The 15746-nt window shown below is 38.6% G+C and overlaps 1 protein-coding gene across 18 annotated transcripts in view; it reads left to right on the top strand.

Annotated features, from left to right (window-relative positions):
- The first annotated feature begins 5042 nt into the window (after positions 1 to 5042).
- The window catches only part of kif1b (kinesin family member 1B), a 98458-nt gene continuing 87754 nt past the window's right edge, over positions 5043 to 15746 (top strand). For 9 of the 18 annotated variants that reach the window (XM_034173254.1, XM_034173251.1, XM_034173253.1 and 6 more), the window contains exons 1-2: positions 5051 to 5290; positions 8905 to 9057. In XM_034173254.1, the coding sequence (XP_034029145.1) occupies positions 8952 to 9057 (106 nt within the window). In that variant the 5' untranslated portion in view covers positions 5051 to 5290; positions 8905 to 8951. Of the gene's footprint in view, positions 5291 to 8904; positions 9058 to 15746 lie in introns of all 18 variants that reach the window. The other 9 variants (XM_034173265.1, XM_034173260.1, XM_034173258.1 and 6 more) reach the window with 3 other exon arrangements.

Here is a 15746-nt window from a genome sequence, read left to right as displayed (position 1 = left end):
GGTTCACCATTGGCTACGTGAGCCATTAGTCACAAATGTGTCGTCGTTCATTGGACTGTCGAGCTGCCATTCAGCGTCGCGGAGGGACGTGTGTATATATCAAGAATTTCTACATAATGTTTGAGAGGTTAGCATTAGCATTACAGTGCTGCAACAAGACCTTTTTGCCAGCAGGTCGACCAGTGAGGTGCATTGAGACACGTCATCAGTCATCTTCTGGAGTGATTATTTTGTAATAATGTGTATGTTGGCATTTTAAGGGAGAATTGGGCCGTGCATTTTTGAGACTTTGTAGAGTCTGGTGACATTAATCCTGAGTTTTCTTTATCAAGACTGTGACAAACTTGAGTCTATAGAATGTATGATGATCTGCCAGAGCAAACAAACTGATGCGCTCTGCATATTTCAGATAATTCTAACTGTCAGCCTCCTTTGGAGTTAGATTTTGAGCAGCAGTTAGCGTAAACCTGTTCAGTTGTTCCTTTCTGGCCCCTTTTTTCTTTGCTGACAGACTGAATTGACATCTTGAGCGTGCATGGCCTCCAATCCAGAATCTCTGAAGCCTGAAGCTTAAGCAACATGACAGAATGTAGAGTGAGCAGTGGAAACCCCAACGTACCAGCTTCAGAACTGCTGACGTCTCAAATCGTACTGTGCCGAACGGCAACTAACTGACCTTAACTGTACAGGAAATGATTTAGTTTAACTGCACACCTGTTTGGGAAGCTAGGACTTTGAACTGAAATAAACAACGGTGCGCAGCTGTTCTTAGCACTGTTTTGTTTCCTGACACACCACACACACACACACACACACACACACACACACACACACACACACACACACACACACACACACACACACACACACACACACACACACACACACACACACACACACACACACACATATATATACATACATACATATGTGTGTATATATAAAAAATCATTTTGTAATAGTTTGGTTTATAAAGCACTTTCAGGTCAAGTGCTATACATATTAATATAAATGCGCGCACACATACATAATTTTGAATTTTCCAGAGTATAAACAACCTGTGTAAAAATGCCCCTGGAAGGCAAAAACCCACATGTAGCAGGAGGTGGTAATAGTAGAATTTATTTTTTTATTTTTATTTTTTTCTCCAAATATGCTTACATCCACTTCAGAGATTGTGCATTGTGTAATTTGGGAGATATTTCATATAGGAAGTGGGTGTCTACCATGACAAAAACCTCCCACCCCATGCAAAAAAGAAAACTGCAATATATGCTGTAATTTTAACATTTTCGAAATATTAGAATGTAATTGTTTTGACTTTGGGGAGGTGATGGTCTAGTGGTTAAGGTGTTGGGCTTGAGTCCAGAAGATGATGGGTTCAAATCCCCACCTGACTGGAATTGCTCCCGGTGTGTAGTGAGCGCCTTGTATGGCAGCACCCTGACATCGGGGTGAATGTGAGGCATAATTGTAAAGCGCTTTGAGCGTCTGATACAGATGGAAAAGCGCTATATAAATGCAGTCCATTTTACTTTCATGCTTAGTTTTGATGAACCCTGCATTGAACACAACATTCAAGTTTATGATATATAATGCTTCTGAGTTGGTAGTACTTGTTTTAGAGAAGTTACAAAAGCTCCATAAGTACTGACATTATTACAGTGATCATGCAATTACACATGTAATTTCAAGTCACAGCATGGCAAGTTGCAGTAAATCAAGGGTCATGGCCAAGCCAAAAACAAGATCTCAGGCTAAAGAATTTGATAAAACTTTTGACAATGGTTTATGTTTTTGAAGAGCATGGCCTCCTCCTATGTTCTGTTATTCACACAGTGTGACTGAAATAAAACCTTTGACAATGGTTTATGTTTTTGAAGAGCATGGCCTCCTATGTTCTGTTATTCACACAGTGTGACTGAAATAAAACCTTTGACAATGGTTTGTTTTTAAAGTTTTTGAAGAGCATGGCCTCCTCCTAAATTCTGTTATTCACACAGTGTTACTGAAATAAACCTTTGTGAAAGAATTGTGTTTATAAAGTTTTTGAAGAGCATGGACAAACTTTACATGTAGCGGAAGAGCCAGATAATTGAAAATAGACCATACTTTGTTACATTCAAGGGGTGGGGGTTATTTTCAAGATATAGGATTAATTTTGATGCCAAAATGCTGGTATTAATATTGTGAATCATTTCCCAAGTAGATGTATTGAAATTTTGACTTGTGATTTTACCACCTCCTGCTACCATATGCAAGTTAGTGGACTGTAAATCACACCTTTTCCCTGTTATCAGCCCATTAATTTGAGGTTTTTATGCAATGTACATTTTGTCTTTTTTTCTCTCATTTTTGTTTATAAGTTGCAGGACTTGCCAAACTAGTACAAAAGGGGGGGGGGATACCTATACTCAGGTAAATGCAATAATATAGTAACATAAAACCACACACCCACAACAAATTATTTTAAAATATACTAATAAGAAATAGTCATATTTTGTAAATATGTTTTATACAAAACATGCATTTATTTCACTGACATGCTATGTTCAGTTAAAATGGCTTGCAAACAAAAGTTGGGCATAGACCTTGTCAGATGAACTCAATGACAGGAATTCAGACAAGCATTAAATAATTTCATTGTATAATGATATTGACACATTGAGTTCAGCTGAATCAGCTAAAGCCTATTAAGTATTATCACAGTTCTATTGCCTGAAGAATGTATCATCATGCACACTAACAATACAACAGCAGTAAATGTGTGCAGCTTATGTAGCTTGTCTGCAAGCAAAAAAGTGACTTAGGTGACTGTAAACCCAGTACAAGTATGCTTTTGTAGGAAGTACACAGACTTAAATAAGATGGGAATGAACAAAAATAGGAAAATATTCTGTGATCAGCAGCACAAAACTCAATACACCAAAGCATTCAGGAAACAAAATCTTCATTGCTCAGTGTATTGTGTGTGCGTGCGCCTCAGAGTGTACAATGAAAAGCAAAAAACTGATACCATTAAAAAAATTAATTTAGCAGTGCATTTCAAGCTTGCAAACAGAATGGCGTCTTGGAAAAAAAAGGGATTTTGAATATTGCTGTGACTTTAAAGCTACAGTGTGCTACAGGGGAGGTGATGGTCTAGTGGTTAAGGTGTTGGGCTTGAGTCCAGAAGATCAAGGGTTCAAATCCCCACCTGACTGGAAAATCACTAAGGCCCCTTGGGCAAGGCCTTTAATCCCCTATTGCTCCCGGTGTGTAGTGAGCGCCTTGTCATCGGGGTGAATGTGAGGCATAATTGTAAATCGCTTTGAGCGTCTGATGCAGATGGAAAAGCGCTATATATAAATGCAGTCCATTTACAGTGTGCAGGATTTAGGAGTGCTTTAGCATAAATGTAATATAGCATTCATAACCATTTGCTCATTAGCATACAAATAATGAATGTTTATGAGTACAATGGTGCGAATATTTCATGAGGTGAAAGATGGAACATTACACCTTTCATTGAACTAAATATTCCTTCTATTGAAAGAGTGAAAACCATTATTTGTTTTATATAATGAGATCCTTGTCATTTAATATTTTATGAATTTATAAACAACAGAAAAAGGACTTACATTTTAGTGATCCACTGGTGCTCAACAGTAAGGCACAAACTTTAAATTGGGGGGGTCTGGGCATGCAATAGCAAATTTCTTATAGCACCAAAATTCCACTCTAAAAAAGAACTATTGTACGGTCAATGAAACACAATGGAAAATGGTAATCAATGGTAAATGGTAACCCACCAATCAAATGACAAGGATCCACTCAGCCGTTATATAATGTGTCGTTACCTGAAACAACAAAGTGTTTTCATCAGTTTAGAATGAGCCCTTCATATCTGCATGGGAGCAGGCTCCCTCATGGAGGTTGCTATGTTGATACAGTAACCCAAAAGGGACATTTTTTGGATTTTGCAGCATGGCCGAAAGACTGAAAAAACAGAAGAGCAATCCGTCTTTGTTCCTCTACACACTGTCTATTGGTTGCTAGCGCAGGTGAATAAGTATGACAAGTCTAATTTTTGTGAAATGGAGGATCCCACATTATTTCTTATCACACATGAAATCAAGGGAACATGAATCCTCGTCGCCAAAGAAATACACGCACAAAAAAAAACAACAAAGTTGTCTGTAAGGGCCAGGGTCTCAACTGTAAGTTGATTTGTCAACCCATCTTATTTTTGCCAAAAGTTAACTTCTCAAATAAACAGTTGAAACCTTGCCACACATTTAAGAAAGTTTTGTTGCCATCTAGTGGGCAATATGGGTGTTTTAGGGTTTCTTCTGCATTTCCTACTTGAAACCCAACATTCAGTAAGAAAAGGGCATAAATGTCAGAAATGCATGGATTATTATCCATGCATATTTATCAGGTTGTTTGTAATATGACAATGCCATCCATTCTTTAATATACTGTTTCTTAAAATAGACATAATATCTAAGATTTGATTTTTGAATGAACAAATTTTAAATTTATCTGGCATAGTAATGATGTCAAAAGACAATTTTACAAAAACATTAGGGGGTTTAAGATTTTTGCACAGTTGTGTGTATATAACAAAAACAAATATTTCTAACAAAAATTATTTAATTATAATACAAGAATTGTTATACTATACTATACTTATTATGCAATTATTTAGTATAATACACTACAGTTATACAATTATTGTATTATTTTGCAATTTTTATACAAGAATTGTAATTATTTTACAAATAATTGTTTTAACTTTTGCCAGAGCTATACAATGGAGTATGAATTTTCCCTATTTGTCCACTAGGCGGCGTGCTTGGCGGTGTGTGGCAGCTGAACGGGGAGCGGTGGAAGAAATCCTGCAGTGTGGCGTCAGTCTTATTTAAAAAAAACAGAAAAAAAAGACCCCACCCACTCCATCTGTTTCGGTTCACCATTGGCTACGTGAGCCATTAGTCACAAATGTGTCGTCGTTCATTGGACTGTCGAGCTGCCATTCAGCGTCGCGGAGGGAGTTGACGTAATCGCATCGGTAAATCAAGTCAATCTATCTTTTGGTTTGTGTGCAGAGAGCCGTTCGGCTTTATGTAAATTGAAAAAATATTAAAAGGACTCTTTCGCTGCCACGGATGACACAGCTATAATGGATGTTTTTCACGAAAGTATCGTTCACAACAGATTTTGATTAAAAAAAGGAACATTTGACGTTTGTTAGCTAGCGTTAGTTCTCGCTGCAGTTCTATGGTGTTACCTCCGTGAGTCTTCAAAGGTGAGTGAAAAGGTTCTGTTTTACAGAATATGATCTTATTTATGTCCATATAGCTATTGAGTAGTGTTATCACAGACGTGTGGGTGTTTTGAGACCCGTTATAATCCTCCTGGTTCATACAACAGTTTTATATTAGAAGTCGAACGGAGGCTAATAGCTAGCTAAAGCTACAACGCTAGCTTACATCACGTAAAAATAAATACATTTCTATTCAAGTGTTTGAAATGTCGCACTTGGTCGGATTTAATGCTAAACCGGCGTGGGCTCCATCTGGAACAGTGTTGTGGAGTGTGTCCTGTTAAAATAAGCGTACAACTCCTCCCTGCATTCTCACACATACTGAGCAGCAGCTGGGGATTAGCCTACTTCTTATCATCGGTGAATTTCATTTTGGTAAAGAAGATTTAAACTCTATCTGTGCAATATCACCGTGTTTTTAAAGGCCTGACTCAGTGTCCCACTGTAGGCAGCACCACATAGGATAGATAGAATTTCATGGGCGTATGCTTCAGCAAGTATGGCTGACTGCAAGGGTATAATGGGGGGGGGGGGGATGAGATTTTCCTTTTGTCGTCAAAGAAGGAAGATGTGAATCTTCAATTTATTGTAAACACAGGGAAGGGCCTTACTAGCAACAACGCCCGTAGAGCCTCATACAGTATGCTGGGAATTCACAGTATGCTCAGTTGTCAAGGCATCTTGTTGCAATTTTTACCAGCATAGATCAAAAGCCTACACCCCCCCCCCCCCCAAAAAAAGGAAAACTTTGGTCATATTGGTGAATATAACATTTGTCAATCCTCATCGAATCGTAGTCGTTTTAGGCTATAACCTCTAGGATTGTTGACCTCCCAATAATCCAACAAAAATTGTAACAAATAATATAAAAATATACGCTCGGCTGGGCAAGCAGACGTGCATATATACAGTGCCTGTGCTTAATTAAACAAATTCATCATAGTGCATCTGTCATCAAGAAATTCAACATTGATATAGGCCTATAATACAACTTTTTCAGTTTTTTTACAATGATCAAATTAACTCCCAGTATAAGTATATGTTCTCAAATATATAACAGTTATTAAGTCCAAATTTGGGATCGTTGACGTGAATACAATGAAAGGGATATTCAAATCCTTTGTTTGAATCTTATGTAAAACAATTGTAGTGATGCTAAATGGCATTCTTTTCATAACTTAAATTATAAATAATTCAGAAAGTACAGGTTTAAATAAATGAAAGTGCTTTAAGCAGTCAACATACTGGCTTGTTCCCATTAATGGACTTTCCTCTCTCATTCAGCCTATATACCGTATACCCCAAATGTTCAGGTGTGGTGTTAAAGTTCATTTGGACTTAGTCTTCCAAACCTTCTCGATCAAATTATGCAGGTCAGAAAAATTATGAAGGTCATGACTGTATATTATACAACTTCGTATAAAACAAGAGCAATCTGAGATTTCTGATGTCTTCCAGGGGTTCACAAGGACTCAAAATAAAAGATATGTGATTCGCATTGTGACCCGGACTGTACCTGAAATCCTGATCCAGAATCTGGATCACCTCCAAAGTTCAGTGGAGTCTTCCATGGCCTAATATCTATCTGTGAAAATTTGGTGAGAATCTGTGAAGTAGTTTTGACACAATCCTTAAAAATCTATATAAAGTGAAATCTTGATCCATAATCCGAATCCAGATCAGCTCCAAAATTTAATGGAGTCTTCCATGGCCTCATATCTATATGTATGTGGTGAAAATTTTGTCAAAATCCATAGCAGCTTTGAAGTAATCCTGCTAAAAGACAGACAGACAAATAAAAAAAACGCAAATTATTTTATGTCCTTGATTGATGTAATTATTGTCCAGGCCTATTAAAAATTGCTTATCCAGTTGATTCTTACTACCGTTTGATCTATGAAATAATACAACAAAATAGTAGAACAAATCGGACCAGTCAGTGGAATGTCAGGACAAATGCGTGATAAGGTTAACTCACTGTGTAATTATTTTTGGTTTTGCACAAGTGCTGAATTTGTGTTTAAATACAAAATACACTGTACTCTGCATAAAATCAATCCATCTGTAACTTTGCTGTGACTTTGTTTATGAACTGAGAGGTGGTGGCTGTATATATATATATATATATATATATATATATATATATATATATATATATATATATATATTTATTTATTTTGTCCAACTAGGCCTGTCACAATAACAAATTTTGTTGGATGATAGATTGGCTAAGAAAATATCATGATAATCTATAATATTGCAGTATTGTTGTCAGCATTATTTTAAGACTATTTTATACCACTGATGTAGTCTATAGCATAATAATGCAAGTCCATCCTTTCAGTTGTGGGCTTTTCGACTGTTGGAATGGTGACGTTTAAGGTGCATGTTCAGGTTGGTTGTATTTCCATTTTTTGTTGCCACAACGAAGATGACTCATTTGCGTTGGGTTCTCCTCGCGCCTTTCTGGCTGAAAATTTTCTGCAGTGGACTTGATTGGCTGTTTAATGTGTGTGTGTGTGTGTGTGTGTGTGTGTGTGTGTGTGTGTGTGTGTGTGTGTGTGTGTGTGTGTGTGTGTGTGTGTGTGTGTGTGTGTGTGTGTGTGTGTGTTTTAAGCACCTCACACAGCGGGGAGGAATGGAGACCCAGTGATTGCATCAGCGTACTGCATCAGGGTGCAGCTCGTCTAAACGATTATAATGAGATGTTCTATCTATCACAAACATACTTTTACAGCACCTCACAAGAAGGAAAGAACATGCAACTGTTTTACCAAGCCATTACAATATAAAGATGACAAATAATTACCTTTTTAGACAGCTCCAGATGCTTTCTCCGTACGTACAAGATAAACAACTGGAGCTCTCCTCTGTGATTCTGGAAGCAATTAGAGCCGTTTTCAATGGCTAACTTGGACAGAAACGGATTAATCCGCTACAAAATAATTATTTTATATACGCAGCGTCCAGCGCACAACATGTGGCAGCCAGTGGAACAAAACACGGCGTCCAGCTGGGAACACAGCGGATGGGATCGTCACGACGATGTGCGTGCGGCAAAGTCATGCAAGTGTCAAGGCATCTTAAGAGGGACAAAAGAAGCAGCGCGGCTCCCTGGACTGTTTGCAACAACAAACGCACATGTAAAGGGAAATTTATAAAGGCCAGCAAAATTGTGTTCATCTTTATTTATATCAAATGATAAGTCCCTACAACGAGCTATTGATTATTGTCCTCTCACAGTGCCACTAATCAGTAGATTCATAGATTATATACTACCAGTATTTTCTGTGATAGACTGGCAGCCTGTCCAGGTTGTACCCCGCCTCTTGCCCTATGATGGCTGGGATAGGCTCCAGCCCCCTGTGACCCTTAATTGGAATAAGTGTGTAGAAAAAAAAAAAATAATGAATGAAAAACTATTCTCTGATGCTTAAAAAATTGTTTGGTTTTATTTATTTTATTTTATTTTTATTAATTGCTAGCATTACTGATGTAATTGAGGAATCTTTTCAGCTCTGGATGTGAAGTGTTGTTTTTACAGTCTACATGCAAACATTACTTTGCTTTTTTTCTTTTCTTTTCTCTCTTACAAGGCGGACAGACAAGGAATCTTGCAGTGTGACAGTCCTAAACCACAGACATGTCTGGGGCGTCTGTGAAAGTCGCGGTTCGAGTTCGGCCCTTCAACTCCAGGGAAATTAGCAAAGAATCAAAATGTATCATTCAGATGCAAGGCAACACTACAAGTAAGTACCCTGGTGGCATATACACAGGGACAAACACCATATTATATTTATGCTTCTCTGTCCTGCTAATGGAAACTTTGTTTGTTCCACACGCTCCCATGTGGTCTTCCTTCAGGGTTCTTGGCAGAGAGAGGCAGAATGAGCAAAATGAATGAATGAATGAAGGAAGGTTGGAGACAAATAGCGTGAAAGAGTATAAAAGCTTACAGAATAAAAATTCTTCCTTCTCTGAAGGTGTCTGCATACTTGAGGACTTTGAGTGAGAAATGTTGAGTTGGTGCATATAGGGAGACCCTGGGGTCAACAGTCTGGCCTGCATGCACCCCAAACTCATCAACGCTTTATTGCACTGTTAGTGGTTTCGAAAGAATGTGTTAACACTTAGCATATACACTTAATTAATGGCTTGTGAGGTTTTATGGCCATAAGGTAATCATTTATGAGACGTTTTTCATTTTCAAACAATTTTTTTAGACAACAAAGGAGTGACTGAGTTAAGAATGTCGATGGCAGCATTAACAAACCATATTATCTGTTAAGTCAGTGTTTTTCAACCTTTTTTGAGCCGCGGCACCCTTTTTATATTTACAAAATCCTGCGGCACACCACCAACTAAAATAATATTATAATGCTATTACCTCTGGTTTTGCGCAAAACCCAATTATCGCAATAGAAAATCGATACAGAAAACTTCACATTTCGAAAATCCTCAAGTATTTTGCGCTCTGATCTCAAGTAGGCCTGTCACGATTAGGAATTTCTGGAGACGATTAATTGTCAAATAATTGCGATTGACGAATATATTGTCTATTTTTTTTTCCCTTTATATTCTACTATTGTAGTATAATTACACAACTCTGGAAGAATGTTTGGCTTCTGTGAGTGGAGAAACTGGGAATGGTGCAACATTTTTATTTTTATCTTCATTTTACATACAGTCCCAACTTTTTCTGATTTGTGGTTGTTTCTGTTGCATTTCTGAAATTGTTTCTCCTCATCAGTCACGTTTTGTGCTTAAACACTACATTAAGCTTAAGATTGAACAAATAAATACCTTTGGAAAATAACAGCTGTTAAAGTTCAGAGTTCTCACCTGCTTTTTGTGATCTGTGCATCTGAACATTGTTTTTTTTTTTGTGGCTCAGTTCATTCATATATTCTCATTTTTTAAATATGTTTTTAACGGCAGAATCACACCTTTAGAGAAAGTTCAGAGAGAAGTAAAGGCAGCTTCACGTTTCAGTTTTGTTAACGTTAACTCGGGTTAAAATCCTCTCTCTGCTCCGCGCTCGCTGCGCACTGAACGTGTCGCGCCTGCATTCAGGAATCTCCCTCACCCACCCCCTCCCCCTCCCTCGCAGTCTGCAGCCTGTTAACTCCGCGCGCGTGCGCACACACACACACACACACCGACAGCTCCGCATTTTAGACGGCTTTTGAAGAAGACGGCACTGTTTTAATCGGCCGTCAGCCTCCTTGTTATTGTCCCGCCTTAAGACGAGAGCGAGGCTGCAGCACAATGACGTCAGATTCTGAGTCGTTTTATGCTTTGTGGATAAAAAAAATAATTCACGGTAATCGCGAATATGAAAAATAATCGCGAATATGAAAAATACCCACGGCACCCCTGACGATCGATCACGGCACCCTAGGGTGCCGCGGCACCCCGGTTGAGAATCACTGTGTTAAATTACCATATCAGCAGGTGTTTTGTTTTTTTCCCTCAAATTTCACTTTCTCTTGACAGCTTTATTGGTATCACTGATTAAGATGAATGTTTTGTCACTCCTCCCCCACCCCCCTTACCATCGTTTCAGCTTATTGAAATCTGAGCTGCTTTTGCATTACACACGCTTGGATTTTACACCTGGACACGATGCGTGAAATTGTTTTCCTATTCCTTAATTTTCTGAGTTGGCAATGGAAATAAGGCTTATACTGAACTATCCTGAAATGTTATGTTATGTTGATGATTAAGTTTCTTGTGACTGAGCATTATCGGGTCATCTAAAGTGTGAGCTGTTTCTTTCGGCATGTTTGTGTTTTATGTTCCATTTACTTTAGCAGATGAACACCATCTCCTCAACATAAGCATAAGAACACTTATTAACCCAGTAATGAGACATGTGAGCATGTGATGACAGAAAGCTGTTCTGTAAGCAGGCTTTTTGTCTGCCTGAATTTTTTTTTCTTTTTTTTCCGTCAGCCTTTTCAGGCTCATCAGAATAAGCCTCTATGAATCTTCCATAAGATCAAGTGTCCCTGGCAGTTACGGTTCACGTGTTCTTTATCTCTCACATTTCACCAAATCCCTGGCACTTTGACTCCATATTTTTGGGGTTTTATTATGCCAGAGTTACTTTGGAATTGTTGGAGGGTGACTTGTAGTTTGTAGCAGAGCTGCAGTGGAATACAGTGTGTTTTTGAGGTGTTAGCAAGGGAATAGGAGGAGGCCGCAGTGCTGCCTGCTCGACCTCCAATCACATGGACAGACTGCAGAGCAGAAAGGGAAGCTGGCAGATGGCCATGTGCTCCCTTCATCAGGACTTTGTTGCAGATGATGTGCTGTCTTATTTGAATTTATGGCAAGTTGAATAAATGTTAGTGTCTCAAACTCGCCATGTGTGTTGTTACCGCCACCAGTGCATCTGTTTGTTGCTCGTTAGTGTGATTATTGAAAATGAAAAAAATTCAATCAGTTCCATGAGATGCTTCAGTCTAACCTCAAACACAATTATATGCAAAAAGAGTTTCGGCAATGAACTTCTTCTCTTAATGGCTTAAAAGGGGATGTTAATGGAACTGATTTGCATTAAACTTAGAGAAAAGGCTGGGCTTGGGCCATTCCCTGAATCAGTTCAGTTAAAATGTGGTGTGACTTCTTAATTAAACTTAATTCTTTATTAATTTTGGTCCTAACAGTATGGCAGTCTGAAAATAACCCACATGGCTGTCTGGATGTAACAATGGCTGCAGGGGCCTTTGATACCTTTGGTCATGATTCAGGCCGCACAATGTGATGCAAAAGTCATACTGTGTTTATTTTTGGAAATATTGCAGTAATTGTGCTCTTGTAATTATGGTTCAATTTAATTTATACTCGTATACAGTGCCAAATAACAAAATATGTTTCCTCAAGACACTACACATGAGTAAGGACTGTTTCTATATTGCTTTTCCAGCTAGCAGTTGCTCAAAGTGCTACACAGTATTGGCTCATATTTATTTCCCCAGCCAAGACCAGAACCCATTTTTTACAGCTCTGTGGACTGAGACAATGCCGGTTAAGCATCTTGTCCAAGGACACAGACAGGGAGCATGAGCGGGATTCAAACCCAAGTCCACATATCGACTCCTTATCAGCTGCTCTTCAGGAACAGGTAGTTTTAAGGTTTAAACTTTACCCACTCCCTAAGTTGGCACATTGGCAGTTTATGCCATGTACATAATGGAGACAGATGAGCACCACCTGTATTGAAACAATTTAGCTTCTTTGAAGTTGAAGGTAAAAATGACATGAAAGTTGTTTCAAGCTAAAACAGCTGGAGAAGATGTGCAGGTGATGGTTTCAAGGTTAAACCAGTGGACTTGAGACCAGAAGATTCTTTGATTAAATCCCTGTCAGGTCAGAAAATCAAGCACCTTGGACAAGGTGCTTCATCCCCAATGTGCGTCCTGCATGCATTTGAGCATGGGTGGGTGAATGCAGGGCATCATTGTAAAACGCTTTAAACATCTGATTCAGATGGAAAAGCGCTACAGAAATGCAGTCCATTTTTCCATGTAAGATGAGAAACCATATTACACAGCGCTGCTAACCAGACGACCGCCGAAGAAGTATCAAACCCACAAACCCTGTCACAACTTTTATTGCCACAAATTTACGTCTGTATTTAGTCGTTGAGGGCTTTCACGTTGGGCTGCGCACTTTTGGAGCTGTGATACATGGTCCCAACTCAGATATTTTCCTGACACAGAAATGCCCCTACACTAAGATGCCCATCTCTGTTGTAAAGTATATTTTAACATAAACGAGCTACAGTGAGGAAAATAAGTATTTGAACACCCTGCAATTTTGCAAGTTCTCTCACTTAGAAATCATGGAGGGGTCTGAAATTTAGGTGCATGTCCACTGTGAGAGACATAATCTAAAAAAAAAAAAAAAAAATCCGGAAATCACAATGTGTATATATTTTTTTTTTTTTTTTTTTTTTTTTTTTATAATTTATTTGTATGTTACTGCTGCAAATAAGTATTTCAGCACCTGTGAAAATCACTGTTAATATTTGGTACAGTAGCCTTTGTTTACAATTACAGAGGTCAAACATTTCCTGTAGTTTTTCACCAGATTTGCACACACTGCAGCAGGGATTTTGGCCCATTCCTCCACACAGATCTTCTCTAGATCAGCCAGGTTACTGGGTTGTCGCTGAGAAACACGGAGTTTGAGCTCCCTCCAAAGATTTTCTATTGGGTTTAGGTCTGGAGACTGGCTAGGCCACTCCAGAACATTGATATGCTTCTTAGGGAGCCACTCCTTGGTTATCCTGGCTGTGTGCTTCGGATAATTGTCATGTTGGAAGACCCATCCATGACCAATCTTCAATGCGCTAACTGAGGGAAGGAGGTTGTTCCCCAAAATCTCGCAATACATAGCCCCAGTCATCCTCTCCTTAATGCAGTGCAGTCGTCCTGTCCCATGTGCAGAAAAACACCCCAAAGCATGATGCTTCCACCCCCATGCTTTACAGTAGGGACGGTGTTTTTGGGATGGTACTCAGCATTCTTCTTCCTCCAAACACGGCGAGTGGAATTAAGACCAAAAAGTTCTATTTTGGTCTCATATGACCACATAGCTTTCTCCCATGACTCCTCTGGATCATCCAAATGTCCAGGCCCAAAAGACAGGCCTGAACATGTACTGATTTAAGCAGGGGAACCTTCCGTGCCATGCATGATTTTAACCCATGACGTCTTAGTATATTACCCACAGTAACCTTGGAAATGGTGGTGCCAGCTCTCTTCAGGTCATTGACCAGCTCCTCCCATGCAGTTCTGGGCTGATTCCTCACCTTTCTTGGGATCATTGATACGCCACGAGGTGGGATCTTGCATGGAGCCCCAGTCCGAGGGAGATTAACAGTCATGTTTAGCTTCTTCCATTTTCTAATAATTGCTCCAACAGTTGATCTCTTTTCACCAAGCTGCTTGGCAATTGCCCTGTAGCCCTTTCCAGCCTTGTGGAGGTCTACAATTTTGTCTCTGGTGTCTTTGGACAGCTCTTTGGTCTTAGCCATGTTAGTAGTTGGAGTCTTACTGATTGTGTGGGGTGGACAGGTGTCTTTATGCAGCTAACGACCTCAAATAGGTGCTTCTAATTTGGAATAATAAGTGGAGTGGAGGTGGACTTTCTAGAGGCGGACTAACAGGTCTTTGAGGGCCAGAATTTCTGCTGATTGACAGGTGTTGTAATACTTATTTGCAGCAGTAACATGCAAATAAATGATTAAAAAAATCATACATTGTGATTTCCGGATTTTTTTATTTATTTTTTTTGATTATGTCTCTCCCAGTGGACATGCACCGAAGATGAAAATTTCAGACCCCTTCATGATTTCTAAGTGGGAGAACTTGCGAAATTGCAGGGTGTTCAAATACTTATTTTCCTCACTGTATGTGAGTGCGGAGCAGTTAGTTTGGACTGGTTGTGAACTCTACTGCTCCTTTAAACATTATGTGGCACATTTAAAGTTTAATTTATTCTTTTTCAGTAATGGCCATGGTTCACCTAGACTAAAAGAATTTGAAGTTGTAATGTTAGCTCACCTTTGCTCCGTTTTTTTCTTATGTTTTACTTTTCATGATTTTGATAAAGGCTGTATATTCTCCGACACTGTTCACATTGCAATTTCTAACTTTTTTTTTTTTATATAATGGCAGTGGACTATCAAAGCTTGCATTTGTGGACACTGCTTTGTTTTGTTCCTTGTTTGTCATTTATATATGTACATTTATTGCAGCTGAAAATCAGGAACAAGAATATTATTCACATTTAAAAGTAAAATGCTCATACTCATAGAATAGTGCAAATAATGTTCAATGCAAGTAATAATCTACATCCTAACAATATAAAAGAGTTATTATAGAAAGTGAAAACTTTGTCCTGTTCCTGTTTCGAACATGGAATTTATAATATTTACATAAGATATTTTTAATATTTTGGCTCCTGTGTCCATTTGCTATCATTTTTTCTTGTATATGATTTCTGTTTTTATGTGTTCAAAATAGAGATTAAATTCATACATACGTACACTGTGGTCTAAGAAATAAATAAAAATAATTAAATAAATAATAAAAATAAATAAGTTTCAGTGTTCCCTGTGGAATATTACTGTAAAGTTAGCTTTACCCTCATTTTCATATTTTAGAGCATAGGTGTCAAAGTGATTCCAGAAAGGGCCAAGAGGGTGCAGCCAACTCCAGCAGGTGATTTCACTGATGAACTCTTCCCATCTGCTCAAAGTGATGTTCATCAGTGAAATCACCTGCTGGAGTTGGTGGTTACAAAGAAAACCTGCACCCTCTTGGCCCTTTCTGGAATCACTTTGACACCTATGTTTTAGAGGGTGTTTTCACCCCCCATTTTAGGGTTTTACGGTGCGGCTCAAGCTTGTGCACTAGAATACTTG

This window comes from Thalassophryne amazonica, chromosome 6 (assembly GCF_902500255.1).
Source record: "Thalassophryne amazonica chromosome 6, fThaAma1.1, whole genome shotgun sequence".
NCBI classification, from domain to species: Eukaryota; Metazoa; Chordata; class Actinopteri; order Batrachoidiformes; family Batrachoididae; genus Thalassophryne; species Thalassophryne amazonica.
This window is presented reverse-complemented; position numbering and strand designations above follow the sequence as displayed.